This window comes from Papaver somniferum, chromosome 5 (genome assembly GCF_003573695.1).
Source record: "Papaver somniferum cultivar HN1 chromosome 5, ASM357369v1, whole genome shotgun sequence".
NCBI lineage: Eukaryota > Viridiplantae > Streptophyta > Magnoliopsida > Ranunculales > Papaveraceae > Papaver > Papaver somniferum.
This window is the reverse complement of record NC_039362.1, coordinates 36,365,141-36,387,920: the sequence shown is the minus strand read 5'-3', so window position 1 is coordinate 36,387,920 and position 22,780 is coordinate 36,365,141. Positions and strand designations below refer to the sequence as shown.

At 37.9% G+C, this 22,780-nt stretch overlaps 3 protein-coding genes across 3 annotated transcripts; 2 read left to right on the top strand and 1 right to left on the bottom strand.

Moving 5' to 3' along the window:
• The first annotated feature begins 11,501 nt into the window (after positions 1-11,501).
• Positions 11,502-12,080, top strand: LOC113278948. The gene has a single exon (XM_026527667.1). It carries the CDS (start codon positions 11,502-11,504, stop codon positions 12,078-12,080), a length of 579 nt encoding a protein of 192 aa, XP_026383452.1.
• Positions 12,081-12,453: 373 nt separating this feature from the next.
• LOC113281385 lies at positions 12,454-14,629 on the top strand. The gene has a single exon (XM_026530105.1). It carries the CDS (start codon positions 12,584-12,586, stop codon positions 14,543-14,545), a length of 1,962 nt encoding a protein of 653 aa, XP_026385890.1. The 5' UTR covers positions 12,454-12,583; the 3' UTR covers positions 14,546-14,629.
• A 35-nt stretch (positions 14,630-14,664) lies between these two features.
• LOC113281386 (berberine bridge enzyme-like 8) lies at positions 14,665-16,379 on the bottom strand. The gene has a single exon (XM_026530106.1). The coding sequence runs from the start codon at positions 16,377-16,379 to the stop codon at positions 14,700-14,702; it is 1,680 nt and encodes a 559-aa protein (XP_026385891.1). The 3' UTR covers positions 14,665-14,699.
• Positions 16,380-22,780: the final 6,401 nt, after the last annotated feature.

Here is a 22,780-nt window from a genome sequence, read left to right as displayed (position 1 = left end):
AGTCGATTCTCCTTTAACTTTTGATTTTCTTCTCTAAAACCAGGTTAACGACTTAAAGACTTCATTGGGATTGTGAAGCCAGACCGATACTAATTTTATCGTAGTTGTGTGATCTGATCTTGCATCTTCTATCGTATGAGTACAATCGATTGATTGGCTTGAGATCATGAGAGTTCTCCGATAGGCAAGATAAAGAAGTCACAAACATCTTCGTCTCACTGGTTGTGATTCCTCGACAAACCGCCTGTGTAGTCAGGAAGGATTGTAGAGAGGTGATTGATTAATCTGGGCTGTTCTTCGGGAATATAAGACCGGATTATCAATTTGTTCCTGTTCACCTTGATTTTATATCTTAAGACGGAACAAAACCTAGGGTTTATCTGTGGGAGACAGATTTATCCTTTGATAGACTTTTCTGTGTGAGACAGATCTGTTTATTATCAAGTCCGTGATTTTGGGTTGCAGCAACTCTTGGTTGTGGGTGAGATCAGCTAAGGGAATCAAGTGCGAAGTATCCTGCTGGTATCAGAGGTGTAGGAGTACAACTGTACCTTGGATCGGTGGGAGACTGATTGGGGTTCAACTATACTCCAGTCCGAAGTTAGTTTGGAGTAGGCTAGTGTCTGTAGCGGCTTAATACAGTGTGTATTTAATCTGGACTAGGTCCTGGGGGTTTTCTGCATTTGCGGTTTCCTCGTTAACAAAATTTCTGGTGTCTGTGTTATTTCTTTTCCGCATTATATTTTATATAATTGAAATAATACAGGTTGTGCGTCCGTGATCATCAATTGGAAACCCAACCTTTGGTTGTTGATTGATATTGATTGATCCTTGGACATTGATCTTTGGTACCGTCCAAGTTATTCGTTGTATTTGATAAAGACTCGCTATTGTTTTTAGCTTGAGTAAAAATCAAATCAAGAGAGAGATATTAACTCCTTGAGATACTTTTATCTAGATTAAGTCTGACTGTCTAGTTGATTCTCTAGAAAAGTATTTCGGAGTTAGTCCATACAAATTTCTAATCGAACTATTGGGTGGTGTTGTTAGACCCCCTCTTTTTCAAGGTTGATATATGTATTGCTACAAGTATCAAAATCGATGTTTTCACAAAGAAGCCCTACACTTGATTTCCTATCTTCATCGGAATCATAGGTTTCAGACATTTCATCAAGTGTTACAGCTAGACCTTTGTTCCCAGTGTATTTTCTACGATTTGGGAATTCGTTAGAAAAATGGCTAAGAACCTTACACTTAAAGCACTGAGGCATGTCCTCGTCATCAGCCTCGTTAGCATCCCTGTTTTTAGGAGGTACGCGACCGTGAGGTTTGTCTCTTGAAAACCGTTTACTTCTCTTCAACAGAAGATCCCTAAACTGTCTTGTGATCAAGGAGACTGATTTGTCAAGATCTTCATCCGAAAAATCATCCTCAGACTGATCATCCTCAGAGACATGAACACTCTTACCTTTGACAAGTAATTTAGTGTTCTTTTGTGCTTTAAAGGCGACATCCTTACCGACTTTGGATGTATGCTCATGGTCAAATATCTTAAGCTTTCCAACCAAGGTGTTTCTGGAAAGATTATCAAGGTTATTCCCCTCAACGATGGCATGCTTCTTAGACTCGTATCTAGATGGCAGCAATCTGAGAATTTTCATCACAATGTCCTTTTCAGGAATAGTCTTACCCAATGCAAAAGATGCATTAACAATTTCAGATACTTTGTGATTAAACTCATCAAATATTTCTTCATCTGCCATACGAAGGTTCTCCCAATCGGAATTAAGGTTTTGAAGCCTAACATCCTTTTCACTGGAGTTGCCTTCAAATACGGTTTCTAAGATATCCCAAGCATCTTTAGATCTAGTGCAGTTTGTCACATGATACTGAATATTTAGGGTAATGGCATGTATGATAGCATTCAAACCGTCGGAATTTTTCTTTGCAGCAGTTATCTCAACAACGGTGTATTCACCAATAGGTTTGGGAACGTTTACATCACCGACTGCCACAACGGGAGCATCATAGCCATTAACCACATATACCCATGATTTAAAATCACGCGATTGAAGAAAAGCTCGCATAGCAATTTTCCACCATAAGTAATTGGAGCCATCGAAGACTATTGGTATGTTAATAGAGATAGCACCTCGGTCCATAGAGTCAGATCGCTACAAACACAGACTGATGAGGTCTTAATGTGTTTGCCTGCTATGATACCAATTGAAAAAGCGGGGGTCTAAGAACACCACCCAATATTTCGCTTAGCAATCTGTATGGACTAACTCCGAAATACTTTGCTAGAGAATCAACTAGACAGTCAGACTCAATCTAGATAAAAATATCTCAAGGAGTTAATATCTCTCTCTTGATTTGATTTTTACTCAAGCTAAAAACAATAGCGAGTCTTTATCAAATACAAGGAATAACTTGGACGGTACCAAAGACCAATGTCCAAGGATCAATCAGTATCAATCAACAACCAAAGGTTGGATTTCCAATTGATGATCATGAACACACAACCTGTATTATATCAATTATATATAAAATATAATGCGAAAAAGAAATAACACAGACACCAAAAATTTTGTTAACGAGGAAACCGCAAATGCAGAAAAACCCCGGGACCTAGTCCAGATTGAATACACACTGTATTAAGCCGCTACAAACACTAGCCTAATCCAAGATAACTTCGGAATGGACTATAGTTGAATCCCAATAAGTCTCCCACCGATCCAAGGTACAGTTGTACTCCTACGCCTCTGATGCTAGCAGGATACTGCGCACTTGATTCCCTTAACTGATCTCACCCACAACCAAGAGTTGATGTAACCCAAAATCGCAGACTTGATAATAAACAAATATGTCTCACACAGAAAAGTCTATCAAAGATAAATCTGTCTCCCACAGATAAACCCTACGTTTTGTTCCATCTTAAGATATGAAATCAAGGTGAACATCAACCAATTGATAATCCGGTCTTATATTCCCGAAGAACAACCTAGATTAATCACTCACCTCTCTACAATCCTTCCTGACTACACATGCGGTTTGTCGAGGAATCAGAAACAGTGAGACGAAGATGTTTGTGACTTCTTTATCTTGCCTATCAGAGAACTCTCACGATCTCAAGCCAATTAATCGATTGTACTCGTACGATAGAAGATGCAAGATCAGATCACACAACTACGATAAAAGTAGTATCGGTCTGGCTTCACAATACCAATGAAGTCTTTAAGTCGTTAACTTGGTTTTAGAGAAGAAAACCAAAGGTTAAAGGAGAATGGACTCTAGCGAGCGCACTAGTATCACACAGACATGTGGGGATTAGTTTTGCCCAATGCTAGATGTCTCCTTTATATAGCCTTCAAATCAGGGTTTTGCCTTAGTTACAAAGCAATCTATATTCACCATTAGATGAAAAACTGATTCAGATTCAAGCTAATATTTCTCAAACGTTAGATCGAAAACTTAGCTTGTCACACACACTTGGGTAGACGTTTATTGGGTTTGCGAAAACCATGCCCAAACGTGTACGTGTATGTTGGTTCAACACAGTAACCCAGAAGGTTAACCATATGAGCATTTCATATTTACCTTGTGCTTCTTCACCATAACTAGTTCAATTGACTCAAATGAACTAGTTAAAGAGTTGTTCAATTGCTATGAGATCTAATGTAACTACACAAGACACAATTGAAACAAAGATGATTTGATTCGATTGAATCGACTCATGAACATTATAGCCACAGTTTGCATAAAGCATTCTTTAGTAATATAATGTTTCATGTTCAGAGCACATCTTTAGATCATAACCTCTTAAGTTCACAAACGAGTTCGCGGACTTAAGTAAACCGGTTGAGTTTTCCAAAATCAGCAGAAATTCTCGGAAAGAGAACTTCTGCCAGTTCGCGGACTTAGCACACAAACGAGTTTTGAAAAATCCAGCAGAAATTCTCGGTCGAGAACTTCCGACAGTTCGCGGATTGAGTCTGCGGACTGGGTTCCCGGACTTGGCAAGCTAATTCCACAATCCTTCCGATTTCTCTTGATCAACAAAATTCGAAAACTTTGGTTCAAGGAATACATGGTTATGTAATCTAAACTCTCATTTCAATCATTGATACATTCTCAGAGGACGCTATGTAGTCGTTATTCACAGACCGATTCACGTCAGATCAATTCTCAAAGTGATTGAAACTTTTCATGACTTTCGTCACTAGGTGAAGATAAACTTGATCAAAGCGAAACGCTTTACCAACACATGATTTCGAGATATAGATAGGCGAGATATACTCGGCGCGAAATATCAAATGTGTATGATGCAGTCTATATAGCATACGACTTTTGTCTCATAAGAAGTAGGAGATAGAAGAGATAGACTTTTGAGTGATAGATAAGTTCAAGTCTCCACATACCTTTTTGTTGATGAAGTTCCACGGTTCCTTGTATAGATCTTCGTCGTTGTATGATGAATCGCCATGAAATCCTTGAGCTCAACTACACTTTTCTATCCTAGTCCGAGACTTAGCTATGCAGGCTAGAAATCAAGACTCATAGTTTTGATCACTAACATTGACAAACATGCTTGAGATAACAACGCATGCGAGGTCGACCGAGCTATGCTCTAACAGTCTCTTACGGAAATTTCATTATGATCCCGTTCTTGTACCTTTGCCAATTTTATTGACAAAAAGGGGGTGAATTAATATGTGGTTTACACTACAAATACATATGGTTTTCAGATCATTGTGTAAGGGGGAGTAGTTTTCATGTGAGATGGAGTACTGACTAAGGGGGAGTGATACATATCACCATAGTATTATTGTTGAAGTTGTGATACAATTGGACTTTGACACTGTGTAATAATACTATGACATTGTATAACAATGATCGAGACCGATGCTTTCTCATTGTTATAGCTACGGATCTTCAACAACGATGGTGCTAAACTTACAACCTTTGAGATCATTGGAGTACTTGGAAGTGACGAAGATTTCAAGGAATGTTGAAGATTAGACATGTGGAATAAGAGCTACTAAAGTTTCATTATCTTTTTTGTATTCCATATGTATTGATAGTTTTGTCACTAAAATTGACAAAGGGGGAGATTGTTAGAGCATTACTCGGTCGAACTCGCATGTGTTGCTATCTCACTATAAGTCTTGATTTCTAGTCTACTATAGCTAAGTCTCGGACTAGGATAGTAAGTATAGTTGAGCTCAAGGACTCCATGGCGATTCATCATACAAGACGAAAATCTACTCAAGGAACCGGTGGAAATTCTCGAAAAAAAGGTATGTGGAGACTTGAAATTATCTGTCACTCAAAAGTCTATCTATTCTATCTCCTACTCTTTGAGACAGAAAGTCGTATGCTATATATATAGATTATGATTATACACATTTGGTATTTCGAGCCGAGTATACCTCGCCTATCTATATCTCGAAATATGTGTTGGTAAGGTTTTTGCTTAGACCAAGTTTATCTTTACCTAATGACGAAAGTCATGATATGTTTCAATCACTTTGAAAATTGCTTTGGCGAGAAATTGTGTAACAACTATGTAACGTCCTTTAAGAATGTTTCAATGATTGGAATTAGAGTTTAGATTACATAACCAACGGTGGACATACACATTGTTGTGGAAACACATTTTTGTATAATTCCTATTCCTTGAACCAAAGTTTGCAAACTTTGTTGATCAAGAGAAACTGGAAGAATGGCTTGTTTCCAAGTCCGCGAACCCAGTCCGCGAACTGCCGAACTTCTCATCCCGAGAAATTCTGCTGGAGTTGGCAAACTAGTTGCGTGTGTACCGGTCCGCGAACCCAGTCCGCGAACCGGAGGAAAGTCTTTGCCGAGATTTTCTGTTGAAGTTTGTAAACTCAGCCCGGTTGATTAAGTCCACGAACCTAGTGTGCGAACTTGAGAAGGTTATATATCTAAAGATGATTTCTGAACTTAAACTTAAAAAGACTAAGGAATGCTATTTGCAAACCGTGGATATAAAAGTTCATGAACCGATTCGAGTGAATCAAATCATCTGTGCTTCAATTATGTCTTGTGTAGTTACATAAGATTTCCTTGCAATTGCTCTAACTAGTTCAATTGAGTCATTTGAACTAGTTATGGTGAAGAAGATCATGGTTGATATGAAATGCTAATATGTCTAACCTTTTGGTTGACTATTGTTGAACCAACAATATACACGTTTGGGTACGGTTAACAAACCTAGAAGCGTGCATTTCATTTGTGTATAACAAGCTAAGTTTTCGATCTAACGGTTGAGAAATATTAGCTTGAATCTAAATCAGGTTTTCATCTAACGGTGGATATTGATTGCCTTGTTGCCAAGGCAAAACCCTGATTTGAAAGACTATATAAGGGGAAATCTAGCAACTCTGTAAAACTAATCCCCACACCTTACGTGTGCTACTAGTTTGCGTGCTAGATTCGGTTCTCCTTTAACCTTTGGTTTTCTTCTTTTAAAACCAGGTTAAACGACTTGAAGACTTCATTGGGATTGTGAAACCAGACCGATACTACTTTTATCGTAGTTGTGTGATCTGATCTTGCATCTTCTATCGTACGAGTACAATCATATTGATTGGCTTGAGATTGTTTGATTTCTCCGATAGGCAAGATATAAAAAGTAATCACAAACATCTTCGTCTCATTGTTTGTGATTCCGCAACATTTTGTTTCGCTACCATACAATTAAGATTGTTGTGAGGTGATTGATTAATCTAGGATGTTCTTCGGGAATATGAGACCAGGTTATCAATTGGTTCCTGTTCACCTTGATTATTATCAAAAGACGGAACAAAAATTAGGGTTTTTCTGTGGGAGAAAGATTGATCCTTTGATAGACTTGTCTGTGTGAGACAGATTTATTTATTGTTAAAGCCTGCGATTTTGGGTCGTAGAAACTCTTAGTTGTGGGTGAGATCAGCTAAGGGAATCAAGTGCGCATTATCCTGCTGGGATCAGAGGCGTAGGGAGTACAACTGTACCTTGGATCAGTGGGAGACTGATTGGGGTTCAACTATAGTCCAGTCTGAAGTTAGCTTGGAGTAGGCTAGTGTCTGTAGCGGCTTAATACAGTGTGTATTCAATCTGGACTAGGTCCCGGGTTTTTTCTGCATTTGTGGTTTCCTTGTTAACAAAATTTCTGGTGTCTGTGTTATTTCAGTTTCCGCATTATATTGTTTTATATTTATAATTGAAATAATAAAAGTTGTGCATAGATCATCAATTAGTATAATCCAATCTTTGATTTTTGATTGTCATTGATTGATCCTTGGACATTGGTCTTTGGTACCGTCCAAGTTATTCCTTGTGTTTGATTAAAGACTCGCTGATTTCTATTAGCTTGAGTAAATCAAAACAAGAGAGAGATATTAACTCCTTGAGATACTTTTACCTAGATTGAGTCTGACTGTCTAGTTGATTCTCTAGAAAGTGTTTCGGAGTTAGTCCATACATATTGCTAGGAGAAATATTGGGTGGTGTTGTTAGTCCCTCGCTTTTTCATTACTGTTGAAGCCTCTATTTCTAGTCTTCAGCCAACTCCTAGTGGTCCGATTCGTACTACCAACTCATCAAGAAGGTTCAAGACTGCTGCTGTCCCAAATACCACCCTAATCATCACTAGAGGAGCATTTAACTCAACTGAACATGATGCTCTAGCAAATCTCAAAAGGAAGATTAACCCCACGGCTGATTTGAGGAAACGTACAAGAGATAATTCTAATTTGGCAAGCATTGTGGTTATCCCTGAAGAACATGACACTACTGAAGCTGATTATGCTCAATTGTGTCCTCCAATTACCAAATTGGGGGATTTACCAGCCATCGACCTTTCTTCCTGTTCTCTCAATACCCAACCGACACTCAATTCCTTTGGGATCTATAATGTACCTGCTGACAATTCCTCAAACAACAATTGTGTCCGCAATAATTCTCTTCTCAATGCTGCTACTTCTAGTCTCGATTCTTCCGAAAATGCTTCTCAAAGTGGTGAAGATATCAGTGCTTCTCTTGGTGATGGATCTGACTCTACCACTCAGGTAAATCAATCTCAACCAACCCCTTTAATTGATACTGTAAATAATAATACAAACCCCTTCCCTGTTAATAACATCAACTGGATTGCTTGGAATATTAGAGGATTTGGAAAGAAATCTGCTAACAAGGAACTTAGTCTACTATGTAGGAATGTGAACCCAGACATTATTTTTCTCTGAGACAAAAATGAACAAAGATATGGCAACCAGGAAACTTAGAAATATGGGTTACCCATGTACCTTTAACATCCCTAGTATTGGTAGAAGTGGTGGTCTTGCTCTTGCCTGGAAGAAGGAAGTTCATCTCAACATTGTTTCATCCAGTATGAGGGTATCTATGTTACATCTACTGACATCATTCATTTTAAGACCTGTCATATCCACTTCATGTATGTTGAACCTAATAGTAGTCTTAGACAAGCCTTTTGGGAACAACAATGTCAGCAACCTAATGCTCCCTCTGATGAAACTGTTTTATTCATAGGAGACTTTAATGCCCTCTTAGGTACCGAGGATAAAAATGGTGGCTTAGAAGTTGATGATCCTGATTTTGAAAACCTTAAAAATCTTTGTTCTATATTTAACTTGCATGATCCTGGTTTCTATGGACCTATATTTACTTGGCCTAATATGCAACAAGATCTTGATTCAATTCTCGAAAGATTAGATAGATGTCTAATAAACCAAACTGCTGAGGAAATTTGTCCTAAACTTTGTGTCAACAATCTCCCTAGGGACTCTTCTGATCATTGCCCAATGCATATAGGTTTTAATTATGAGGATGTTTGTATGCCTAGACCTTTCCATTTTATGGCTATGTGGATTGAGGATCCTACCTGCAGAGACATCATTGCTAACTCTTGGTCTGTCAATGTGGTAGGCTCCCCTGCCTACAAGCTCAAAGCTAAATTGTTGAGTACTAAGAAAGGTCTAAGAGATTGGAATAAATCTTCTTTTGGTAATATTCAAACAAATATATCTACCATTAAAAAAGACTTAGCTGATCTCCAACTCTCTAACCCAAATGATACCAATAATACTGCTAGACTAAAAGCTAGACTTGAGTACCTTTATAATTTAGAAGAGTTATATTGGAAAGATAAATCTAGGGAGGTCTGGCTCATGGAAGGTGACAGAAATTCACCCTATTTCGATAGAGTAACTCTCTTTAGGAGAAAAAGAAATGTCATTAGTTGGATTAAGAACTCCTTGAATACTATTCTAACTGATAGAGATAGTATTCTTTCATAGATTATTTCAAAAGCATTTATTCTTCCCACCCTCAACAGTTTCAAGATGAAATTCTTGCTGACCTTCTTATTAAATTTTCCGAGGAAGATAATGCTTTGTTAAATATGCATCTTACTCCAGAGGAAATAAAGAATGTTGTTTTCCAAATTGGGTTGGGGGGGGGGGGCTCATGGACCAAATGGTTTTACTGGTCTTTTTTACCAAAAACATTGGGTGGGAGATGCTGTCATTGATATGACACAAACCTGTTTCAGAACAGGGCATGTTGCTAAGGTCTTTAACCATATTAATATTGATCTCATTCCTAAAGTCCCTCTTGCTGAACTTGTTGCTCAATACAGGCCAATAAGGCTCTGTAACTTTATCTATAAAATTCTTTCAAAAACTCTGGCTAATAGACTCAAACCTTTTATGAACAATATAATTTCCCAAAATCAAAGTGCCTTTATTCCTAAGAGGAGTATTTCTGATAATATTCAGCTTGCGAATGAGGCCATATATGCTGTCTAACCACTGGGTTAAGCTCATAAACCAGTGTGTGTCCACTGTCTCCTACTCTGTCCTTCTTAATGGGAGCCCAACTGGTTTTTTCCAGCTTGAAAGAGGTCTCAGACAGGGAGACACCCTTTCTCCTTATCTTCACGTCATTTGCTCTGAAGCTCTATCCTCCTACATTGATAGTCTTCAAAAAAGGGGTATTTTAGAATGCATCAAAGTGTGTAAAGATGCCCCTGAAATGACTCACCTTTTGTTTGCTGATGATTCTCTCTTATTTTCTAAAGCTACTACTCAAAATTTTCGAGTCATCAAAGACTATCTCCAAAAGTACTGTGTAGCCTCTGGGCAAGAAATAAATTTTGAAAAATCTGGCATTTTATTTAGCATGAAGATTCCTGAACATAGGAAATCCCTTTTGGCCAATATTCTATAAATTTCCAGCAGGGATTTAGGAGAAAAATATCTTGGCACTCCTACTGTGTTTCAAGCCTCTAAAATCCAAACTCACATGGGTATTCTCCAAGCTGTTGATGCCAGAATCTCTATCTGGCTTCATATGCTCATATCCCAAGCTTCTAGGACTACTCTAATTAAGCACATTGGCCAGGCTATCCCCCATTTTCAAATGAGAGCCTTTCTTATCCCTAAACATCTTTGTAAACAAATGGACTCCCACCTCTGCAAATTCTGGTGGGGGGAAACCTTAGACCTAAAAGATAAAAAGTTGTACCTGCTTGGTTGGGACATTTTATGCTCCCCTAAAGCTGAAAGAGGTTTGGGTTTTAGGAAGGTTGAACTAAATAATCTGGTTATGTTGGCTAGGAATGCCTGGAGAATCTTAATTGCTTACTGGCCACTATTCTTAAGGCTAGATACTTTCCTAGAACTGATTTCTTGAATGACAAGTGTACTGGTAAGTGCTCCTGGACTTGGAAGTGTCTTCATGCCATCAAAGAACTAATCAAGCCTTTCATCTCTTGGATTGTTGGGGATGGTCAATTTATTGACCTATGGTATGATAAGTGGATACTTACTTTGGGTTATGCTACACCCAACCCTCTAGTTCCACATGATCCTAGTATTAAAGTGTCTTATTTTATTGATCCTCAATCTAGAAGTTGGGATGTGTCTCGACTTAACACCCACTTTGATAATGCTTATGTCCAGAAGATTATCACTATTCCCTTTAGCCATCTTTGCACTCCTGATAGGAGGGCTTGGGATCTTTCAAAGAATGAAAAGTTTTCTTCTAAATCTTCCTACTTGGGTCTCAGAGGCCTTAGGCCTTCCCCTTGTAAAAACCTTTGGAAGCGTATTTGGAAAGTTAGAGTTACTTACAGAATTAAAGTCTTTTTATGGAGAGCAGCTAGGAATGCTTTGCCCTCCAGAACTACCCTCCACACTAGAATGCCTATGCATTGTGCGGATTGTCCTAGGTGTTCTGATCCTCAGGAAACTATTATGCATGCTTTCGTCACTTGTCCCTTTGCTAGCAGAGTCTGGTTCATTTATGATTTCAACATAAACACTCGGTTTTTCCAAAATAAGTCTTTTATTGATTGACTTCTTTTCTGGTTAATTGAACCTCAATCTAAACTCCTTGAGGATGAGCAATGTCTTTTTCTGGCCATTTTATGGTCTCTTTGGACTAGTAGAAACAATTTCATGTTTCAAAACTCTATGGAAAACCATACTTCTGTCCTTGCTAGAGTCAGATCTATGTTCCTCACTAGGAAGACTAGTCTGCCTGTTTCTACTTCTATCTCTGTCAGTATTTGTGATAAATGGATGCCTCCCTCTATTGGTTGGATTAAATGCAATACTGGTGGTGTCTTTGATATTATTTCTGGAGCAAATGGTGCAGGGTATGTGATGCGAGATTTCACAAGAAAAGCAATCTTTTGTGCATCCTTAGTGTTTGAAGTTCTTTCTGCTGAAGAAGCTGAAGCAAGAGCCATCTGGGCGGTTCTGAAGAAAACTTTGGAGGAACCTCTAACTCACATCATCATAGAAAGTGATGCAAAGTCCCTTATCGATCAATTTTCAGCTAGGAATTTCGAGGGGAACTCGCGTACTGATGCTATCTTTAAAGACGTTCAGTTTTTCTCTTCTAAGTTAGTTGCATGTATCTTTACTTTCCAACCTCGTTATTGTAATTCTGTAGCTCAATGGGCTAAAAACAACAATTCTACCATGTACTGGTCTACCCCTCCTGTCTGGCTTTTAGCAACAGTTGAGGAGGACCATTTGCCTTTTTGAAGGCCTTCGTCTTAAAAAAAAAAAAAAAAAACACTAACGAATCTGCTTTAGGGGATTGTATCTCAGATGCCGGATCTCTAAAGCAATTCATTTTTCATCTAATTCACAGCCTTGTAATCTGTTCTAGTTTTTTTATATCCAATTTCAATCAAACATGGGATGCAATGAACATGGTCTTGACATTTTTGACAGACTACTCAGCACACATTCACCAGCAGGACCCAGCCACCTTTTCGTAATCAATTTAAATTTTAAATAAACAACTCCAAGAACAATTCCTCGAAAGCCAGACGAAACTCTTGGTGTCCAAGCATTTTCTAAAGTCAATTTCATTTTTTTAATGCTTATAACATTAATAATGAACCGACGACCCTTGCACCCCAAGGATATTATCATGTTTAAAAGCAGATTACAGAGATTTCTGAAACACAGTCAAGTTTTTGAGGTATCAATCAATCTCATATCATCCCGAAGAAGAACGAAGTTGGACGACTAACACAAAAATGTCTTCTGCAGTTGTTCAACTCCTTGGTCCTCCAGAAATCTACAAACCCATCACTCCACAAATACAAAATCACGCAGTTGATTCATCTTCAAAGTCTTCTTTTATGGATCTTATGGTAGCCAACTTCAATTCAGCTCATACTCGGACTCCACCACAAATTCAGTGGACTGAGAATGGATCAGCTACTTATGGTTCCACAGGAAATCCATTACTTGATTTCTTCTTCCATATTCTTCCTGATACATCATGTGAAAATCTAACTCACAGGTTAGAACTTGCTTGGAAGCACGATGCGTTAACAACATTGAAGCTCATAGGCAACTTGAGAGGAGTTAGAGGAACTGGAAAGTCAGATAGGGAAAGTTTTTATGGAGCTGCATTATGGCTTCACAAAAACCATCCCAAAACCCTTGCGTGTAATTTGAGATCGTTTGCTGAATTCGGCTACTTCAAAGACTTGCCTGAAATTCTATATAGACTTCATGAAGGTCTTGAAGTTCGAAAACTTGTCAAGGAAGAGAGAACTAGGAGAAAGAAATCGAGAAGCAAAAGAGTCTGGAAAGAAAATAACAAAGGAAGGCGCTTTTATATTGATTACAAAATTGAAGTGGCACCCAAAGCCAGAATCAAGAAATCTACATTGGCGCCTCAGGCGCAGAGGGTTCTAGCAGAGAAGAAAAGGGCTGTACTGGAGAAGGAAAATGCGAGAATCTTGAGACAGGAGAAGAAGATTTCGATAATGAGAAGAGCTCTGGAGAGGTATGGACGCGATCCTGATTACAGATTCTTACACGACCGAATCTCTGAACTCTTTGCTGAGTGTTTAATTTCCGATTTGCAATTTATGAAATCTGGCGAACTCGGTAAGATCAGTTTCGCTTCGAAATGGTGTCCATCACTGGACTCTTCTTCCGATAGGTCAACTCTGTTATGTGAGAGCATTGCCAGAAGAGTTTACCCACGCAGTTCATATCCAGAATACCAAGGAGTCGAAGAAGCTCATTATGCGTACAGAATTCGCGATCGTCTAAGGAAAGAGTTCCTGGTCCCGCTTCGAAAAGCTTTAGAATTGCCAGAGGTGTACATTGGTTCGAACAAGTGGGGATCACTACCATACAACAGAGTAGCCTCTGTTGCCATGAAAAACTACAAGAAAATCTTCATGAAACACGACGAAGAACGATTCAAGAAGTATCTGGAGAGTGTAAAGAGAGGAGATGCGAAGATTGCAGCTGGAGCATTACTCCCTCATGAGATTATAGAGTCTGTAACAGAGGGAACAGGTTGTGATGTTGCAGAACTTCAATGGCAAAGAATGGTGAATGATTTATCAGAAAAAGGAAAACTAAAAGATTGTCTTGCACTTTGTGATGTATCAGGTAGTATGGGTGGAACTCCAATGGAGGTATGTGTAGCCCTTGGTCTGTTAATCTCCGACATGAGTGAAGATCCCTGGAAAGGCAATGTAATCACATTCAGTACAAATCCTCAACTTCACAAAATCGAAGGCGATGATTTACGTTCTAAAACAGAATTCATGAGAAGGATGGATTGGGGAATGTCAACAGATTTCCAGAAAGTTTTCGACTTAATATTGCAAGTAGCCGTTGACGGGAACTTAAAAAGTGATGAAATGATAAAGAGGGTGTTTGTGTTTAGTGATATGGAATTCGATCAAGCTTCGGAGAATCATTGGGAAACAGATTATCAAACCATACAGAGGAAGTTTAAAGAGAGAGGGTTTATATCTGTTCCTGAGATTGTGTTTTGGAACTTGAGAGATTCAAGAGCAACTCCGGTGACTGGTGAACAGAAAGGTGTTGCAATGGTGAGTGGGTTTTCCAAGAATATGTTGAGTTTGTTTTTAGAAGGTGGAGATATGAATGACTTGAAACCATTGTCCGTGATGAAGAAAGCAATCTCTGGAGGGGAATACGATAATCTTGTTGTAATTGATTGATTCCATTGAATATGCAAAATTTGAGATTTTAATAAACAAGTTTATCTCTTGAACTGCATTAGCAATTACATGGTAAATTCACTAGAGATTTTTATTCATTATTTTTCTTATATAAGGAGGTACGATGGCCCAACTGAATTTCTTCTTTCCGGAATTATGCAACTGCTGGAATACTCTGTTCATTCCGAAAGAAGTTTTCTGGATCAACTTTGCTCTTCACTTGTACTAATCTTTCATAGTTACTCTTGAAATACTTACTTCCCCATACCATGCCTTCCAAGTAAGTAGCTGTACCATTTATGCTTTGACCGACATCGATGTCTCTATAATTCAAATACGCTTCTCTTGGTGAATTAGAAACATAAGGCGTCATATATTCATGCAACTCTCTCATCCAACGAATATGTGGCTCAGCCGCCTCAGAACCAGCTCCTTCCCAACCCACAACATATTGAATACTGTATAGATTTCCTTGTCTATGTGGGAAGGGAATTTCACATTCGGAAATCTCAGCCATTCTTCCACCATTAGGACTGAAATTCATTCTTGCGACGCTCTTTTCTTCTAGTATTTTTTTCCATAGTCCTTCTAATCCTGTTTCTGGAATGGGTTTTTTCACATAATCGGATTTTATCTTCGCGTACCGCTTAACTTGATTTCTGCTCAATAAAATATCTAGAGAACCATTAAGTGGAAACCCATTGATGTAGAGTTGGGATTGAATCCAACTCATATCTGCACAATCTTTTCTTTCCAAACCCAACTCTGGAAATTTCTCCTTCATTACTGCTAGGAGATTTTCAGTGTTTCCAAGATACAACGACGGGAATGAAGCTAGTATAGTTTTCTCCCCTTCTTTGCTAGTAGAATTCACCACACTTATACTGGCTCTAACAAAGAGTTCATGAGGAAGTTCACTCGCAACTTCTTGCCACCTATGAACAAGCTTGGTTGCACCTTGGTCTAGGTTCTTGTTAATCGTAAAAACAGTTACGTTAGTCGGAACATATACCAGTCTGATTTTCCATGAAACAACGATCCCAAAACTCATTCCACCTCCTCGAATTGCCCAAAACAAGTCTTCTCCCATGGATTCTTTATCAAGAACTCTACCCTGGGCATCGACAATTCGAGCATCGATGACATTATCAGCTGCAAGTCCATATTTCCGTAGCATGTTACCGTAGCCGCCTCCTTGAAAAGACCCACCAACACCGACAGTAGGACAAAACACTGAAGGAAATCCAAGATTTCGACTTTTCTCCGCAATTCTATAGTAAAGTTCACCGGTTATTGCGCCGGATTGAACCCATGCAGTCCTATTTTCCACATCCATATTGATGGAACGAAGATTAGATAAATCGACAACCACGAATGGAACATCAGATACATAAGAGAGACCTTCGTAATCATGGCCTCCACTTCGAACTCTTATCTGAAAACCATGCCTTTTGGAACAAATAACAGATGCTTGAACATGGGATTCTTTCAATGGTGTAACTATAACTCGAGGTTTTCGAATTGCGGGTGAATAGAATCTCAGACTTTGTATAGTGGAAAATAAAACAGATGAAAAATTTGAGTCTTTTGAAGTGTAGGTTAGGATAGAAGGATCAGAATGTCGAGAAAGACATTGCAGAAAGTTATAATCATCTTCATATTCGATTGATGAAGCTACTAATGAAATGGATAACACAAGGAAAGCAAAAAGTAGTATTCCTAGTGATGAACTGCTTTGTCTTGTTAATCGAATCATGTTCATGTTTAGTGGTCTAAAAGGATTTTGCTTCTTGGACTTGGAAAGAGAATGAGAATGAGACATAGAGAAGTACATGCATGGTAATAATAATTATATAGAGAATTTGAAACCTTTAAAGTTTGAATGGTGCGTTCATTCAAATGTTATTTAAATTCAATACGTTGATAACTACAGATTTTAATATGTTATATCACAAAGATATGAGTATTCACGGCATGCATGCTAGAAAATGTTGTCTTAAGAAAGTTCCATTGCGAATTATTTTAATCAGCAGTTTGAATTTTCTCTCTCACCTATTTTAAACCATATTTTTTAAATGTCGCGCGGATATATATACAGTAAACTGATATTAGGCATAAGAAAAAACAATGATCATAATAAGGTTCTTTTCATGAAAAGAATCTGGAATTTACATGAACAACCTAACTCCATCCGTGGAAGTCTGTTCAGTTAAAAATATCTAGATCAACAGTCAATTCTACAAGGCATCAATGACATACCATCTTCTTCCAACGCCCAATGGAAACAACTAGCGTCAATCGTCCCTACCATGCAACAGCTGATATTCCATCGTATTGGAAATGAGATATCAACACCAATAGAAGACAACTGGATTCCACATACCCCAAACCTAGATCCAACCCAATGTTACCCATTCCAAACGGTAGTTGATATCATAGATCCAATCACTCATAACTGGAACCAGGAAAAAATAAATACACTCCCCAATCTTGTATCCCAAAAAATCATAAACATCCACCTACCTCTAGATAGCACCCAAGACAAAATTATCTGGCCACATTCAAAATCGAGAAAATACACTACTTAATCGGGATATAAATGTCTAACCCATAGTCAACCTAATCATACCCCCTCCCACCCACCAAATTCCCGTGGACCTTACATTTTCCACCAAAAATTCAGCTTTTCTTGTGGAAAGAAATCAATGAAGGGTTACCAACCTTCTCTATCCTCCATCACATCCATTTGACCAACTCAAACATTTGCCCCAGATGCAATTTAGCTCCGGAATCAGCAACTCACCTGTTAATTCACTGTCCAACGACAACTACATCTTGGAACACTTTATTTTCTCAAACCCCAAACACATCAAAGCCCAACAATTCACTCTATTTTGCTTTAACACCTCATACAACCATCTCTCAGATCCTTCAAAAATCAGCACCAACATCAGTCATTTCCTCTTTCTGTTTTCTATTTTGGACAATATGGTAAGCTAAGAATGATCTAATATACCAACAAAAGCAAACATCATCGACAAATATCCTTGCTTGGGCTCAAAAACAGCAAAAAGAACATTCAGAGGCGCTACAATCCTTACCTCCAGTTCTGTCGGGAGATTCTCCAATATTGAACCACTCAAGAAATACCAAAAGAATCTCAACAATCTCGGTAGGATGGTCCACCCCGAACATGAACTAGGTTAAGACCAACACTGATGGAGCGGCCAAGGGTCATCCCGGTTTCGCGGGTGCAGGTTTCATTTGTAGGGACTCCAATACACGAACAATAATGGCTCTAGCTCAACCTTTGGGAATCACAACTGCCTTAATTGCAGAAACTTGGGATATGCTTTTGGCATCAAGAACAACTGCAGAAAGGCAATGGCCAAAAGTTCTCTTTGAGACAGACTCAGACAACCTTCTGCACTTCATCACATCTCCTTCTCCCCCCCCCTTGACATATCCCAGGGATGATTGAAGAAATAAAGAATATGATGCAACAGATTCCGCATACTGTTATACGACACAACTACATAGAAAGGAATCAAGCAGCAGATGGATTGGCCAATAATGCAGCAGATGCAAGTCAAATGGGGAACTTTTCAACAAAAATTTGGGACCAGGCAATCCCAGATTTTATTAGTCAAATTGTTTTTCATGACTCCGTGGGTACTACATACCCGCGTGAAATTGTAACCTAATTTTTCGTTTAATAAATTGCATGCTTCAAAAAAAAAAAAGTAAACTGATTTCATCGTTTAAATTTTGGAAACCGATTATTTATTTATTTTTGACTCAAAAGGCAAAAAAGAGTTCAAGTCAACTAGAGTAGTGACAAGAAATAAGAAATTGATCAGTGCATCACTGCATCCCAGTTACAAATAAGAGTTAAAAGAGAAAAATTATAGAAAATATCTGTATTTTAAGCCCAAGTCAAACACAAGCATTTAACTGCAATTATCAGTTGCTTAGCATTTCTTGAATGATTGTTGTACAGCCTATTGTTGCAAGGAAAATGATTTATACTTCCGCATGTTGAATCCCGTGGGTCATACCGATAGACAAAGTGGGGTGAGACCCACACTAAACCCACCCCCTACTAAACCACCCGGTTGAGAGGGATCTCATCCCACTGTGTCTGTGGGTATGACCTGCGGGATGTGTAGCAGTTCCGCTTTTGCGAGAAACGCCACTCTCCCGTAAATGTACAATGTGCAAAACAAAAACTGTCATCAATGCTTGTCTGTAAGTGCAATTTATGAGATGGATAAATTTTAGATTCGCCTATTTTGCTCCTACTATGAGATAACAAACTTGAAAAAAAGATGAACAAGCGGATAAATTTATTCGCGTGGTATAAAATACGCCGTGCAGTCTATATTCAGCCGCTGACAGGCCAAAAAACAAGATAATTAATAGGGTAAAGTCACTTTTACTAGAGGGAAAACCGACTTTAGTCTAGGATATTTGACTTCGGGTCATCATTGGGTTGATTAAAGTAACTTTACCCTATCAAAAAAAAATACTTTTGGGAGTTTAGTTTCCTATGTCACCCTTTAATCTTCCGAAACTAATCGTAAGTCCAGATCCGTTTAACCCTAATTTTTTAACGATTTTATGGCGAGTGTAGATTTCCCTATGATATGGATGTCAAATACATGATTAAAAGCCCGAAGCAGATTTACTTATAGCCGAGACCTTCACAACCATCATTGTTGTTTACAGTGAGCATGGTAGCCATACTTTTGTGCCTAACCATGTTAAACCTTCCAATATGACAAAGGTGTGGGTTTCCATGATGGAAGGCATTCTCCTGTCAATCTGATGCAAATTTTATAGTACTTATTAACACTGATAGTGTTCTTTATAATCAGTTAGATTCAGCTATCCAGGAACATGATATTTCTACTGATGCGGTGGTGCAGGATAAGAGAAATTAAGCAGTGAAGGATAAGAAGTTACAGCTCATGCCAGGCTGTTCACGGCTGGCTATTGTCACATGATTTCTATACACGTGAAAGTGTTGGTTATGTTTGTTAACCACACTATAAAACTGTATCATTACTTTCTGTGTCTGTAATGAAGATTTATCTTCTCTGTAATGAAAATGTTGAAAAATATTAATCTGCAATAACACATTGTTGCCATGGTATCAGACAGGAAAGGTTTCTTCAACCTGTAATTCGATCCTTTTCTTCATCAGATTTTGTTTTCAGCTTCTACTTCAGTCTGATTCAGTGTGTTCTTTGAGAAGATTATTTCCTCAAATATTTCTTTTGATTCAAGATTAATATTCTTCCGCTGATTCTTCATCAAATTCTTTACAGTTTTCTGGTACTAAGGTACTAATTCTTTACTTTCTTTCTTCGATCTTTTATTCTCCATTTTCATATCTATTTATTGTTTGTTTTCAATGGAGAATCCGACTGCAAATTCCTTCTCAAAAGCTCCTCTTCATCATCTTACTCATTTTGTCAACCTAAAACTTAAAGAAGACAATTTAATTACTTGGAAACATTTACTCAATCCTATTATCCAAAAATACAAACTCATGAAGTTCTTGGATGGATCTTTTCAATGTCCTGCACAATTTACAAGTCGAAGAAATCAAGAAAATGGAATTGAGAATCCATTGTATACAGATTGGATGGATGAGGATTCCTAAATTATCATGTGGCTAAATTCAACAATTTCAGATACTGTTATTGCATACTTCTCTAATTCTACTTTTTCTCATCAATTGTGGACAAGCATTGAGGATCGTTTTGCAAGAGCATCTTCTACTCATTCCATTCAACTACGCACAAAGTTACTCTCTTTAGCTCAAGGTAACAAGTCAATTCCATATGTGATTAATGAGATCATGAGTATTTCAGATCAATTAGCTGTTGTAGGAGAAGTAATATCAGATAAGGAGCTTGTTGTTGTTACTTTAAAAGCTTTAAGTCCTGATTATATACCATTTTCCACTGCTATGAGACATAGAAGTCCACCTGTGACTTGTGTTAAATTACATAAAATTGCTTAGTGAAGAAGCAGTTATTAATGACAGAGTTAAGGCAGCGAAAAGTGAAACTGAGGCAAAGGCTTTAACTAACTCATATAGAGGTACTTTTAGAGGAACTTACAATCATATAGGAGGAGGTTATAGAGGCAGAGGTTCTTATGGCAGATATCCAAATCCAGTTATGTTTTCAAGATCTCAATCTGACATAGGTTATGCTCCACCTGAAGAACCAGTATGTCAAATCTGCATTGTACCAGGTCATACAACTGACATATGTACTCATAGGCTTCACTTCACCTACAAAGGCAAGCAACCACCTGCGAATTTGAGTGCCATGTTGGCTGCTGCAGACATATTTGATACTGATGAGTGGATTGCAGATAGTGGTGACAATTCATATATTGCCTCTACTTCTGCTGGCTTACAAGAAATTACACGTTATGATGGTGTAGAAGTTATAAAGACAGCAAATGGTAAGGGTATGCCTATAAATCACCTTGGTTCTGCTAGTAAACATGTGCATGAGCATTCTTTTACTCTTAGTGACATTTTAATAGTGCCAAAATATTCTCATAATATCCTCTTAATTCATAAGTTCACTTCTGAAAATAATTGTTCCATAACTCTTGATTCTGCTGGCTTTTATGTGAAGGACTTGAGCTCTGAGAAGATTCTCTTCCAGAGACCACATAAGAATGGCCTTTATCCAATCAACTTCAATCTATCTACATATGCTTTCTCATCAACAATAATAGATCATACTCTTCTTCATAAGAGATTTGGTCATCCATGTTTTCAGTCTTTTCAAAAATTTGTAATCATATCCAAATTATCCAATTAAAGAATGTAGCTAATAAACCTTTTACTTGTTTGGATTGTAAAGTTTGTAGAAGTCACAAACTATCATTTCAACTTTCCTCAAATACTGCTCAACAACCTCTGGAGTTGTTGCATATGGATCTTTAGGGTCCTTGTCATGAACCCTCTGTATCTGGATCTCTTTATAATGCTAATATAGTAGATGATTACACAAAATATTGTTGGGTTCTACCCTTAAATTCTAAAGTTGATTTTAAGCATGTTTTTCATTCCTTTGTAACAAAAATGAAAATCTTTTATCAACTTCAGTTATCACCATCAGAACTAATAATGGTGGTGAATTCCTAAATGACTTTCTCCAACATTTCTGTGCTCAAAAAGGCATTACTCATGAACTTTCTTGTCCTCATACACCATAGAAGAATAGTGTTGCTGAAACTAAACACAAGCATTTACTGGATGTTACTAAAACTCTCTTATTTCAATCCGGTCTCCCAACTTCTTATTGGGTTGAAGCTCTACTTACAGCTAATCATCTTATTAACAGACTTCCCACTAGAGCAATTAAGTTTGTCACTCCTTTTGAAATGCTTTTTCATAGAGTACCAGATTATAATTTTCTGAAAGTTTTTGGGTGTTCTTGTTTTCCTTGGTTAAAGCCCTACACTTCCAACAAACTTGAACCAAGGAGCAAACATTGTGTTTTCATAGGCTACAGTCTACACCATAAAGGGTATAGATGTCAAGATCCATCTACTGGAACTGTGTACATCTCAAGACATGTGAAATTCATTGAGACCTGTTTTCCTTTTAAAGATGCTCCTTCTTCTTCAGTTCCCACTACTGAATCATCTGATGTTCCTTCTCATATTCCTGCCATTACTCCTACATTGAATTCTGTTTCTCATAATTCATCATTTCCTGTCACTAAGAATGCTCATCATATGACTACTTGGGGAAAGAATGGCATAAGAACACCAAAATCATATTTTGCAACCAAACATCCTATGCAACTTTCTTTGCATGCTAATTCTATTACAGTTCCTACTTGCATTATTGTTGCTCATAAACAAAAAGTTTGGAGCATTGCTTCTGCAAATGAATTTACAGCTTTACAGCTGACTGGTACTTGGTCTCTAGTGGATCCTTCTGAAGCTCAACATTTAATAGGTTGTAAATGGGTGTTCAGAGTAAAATACAAGGCAGATGGTACTATTGTCAAACATAAAGCTAGACTGGTTGCAAAAGGCTATCATCAACAACATGACATAGATTTTGATGAGACATTTAGTCCAGTTGCAAGGCCAACTACAATTAGAATTATTTTTTCTATGGAAGTTCAGTTTGGTTGGCAAATACATCAATTGGATGTAAGCAATGCCTTTCTTCATGGTGATTTGAAAGAA

Excerpts from the sequence above, each read along its gene's own strand:
- LOC113281386 (XM_026530106.1), bottom strand. The coding sequence starts at position 16,379 with ATGTACTTCTCTATGTCTCATTCTCATTCTCTTTCCAAGTCCAAGAAG.
- LOC113278948 (XM_026527667.1), top strand. The coding sequence starts at position 11,502 with ATGGAAAACCATACTTCTGTCCTTGCTAGAGTCAGATCTATGTTCCTC.
- LOC113281385 (XM_026530105.1), top strand. The coding sequence starts at position 12,584 with ATGTCTTCTGCAGTTGTTCAACTCCTTGGTCCTCCAGAAATCTACAAA.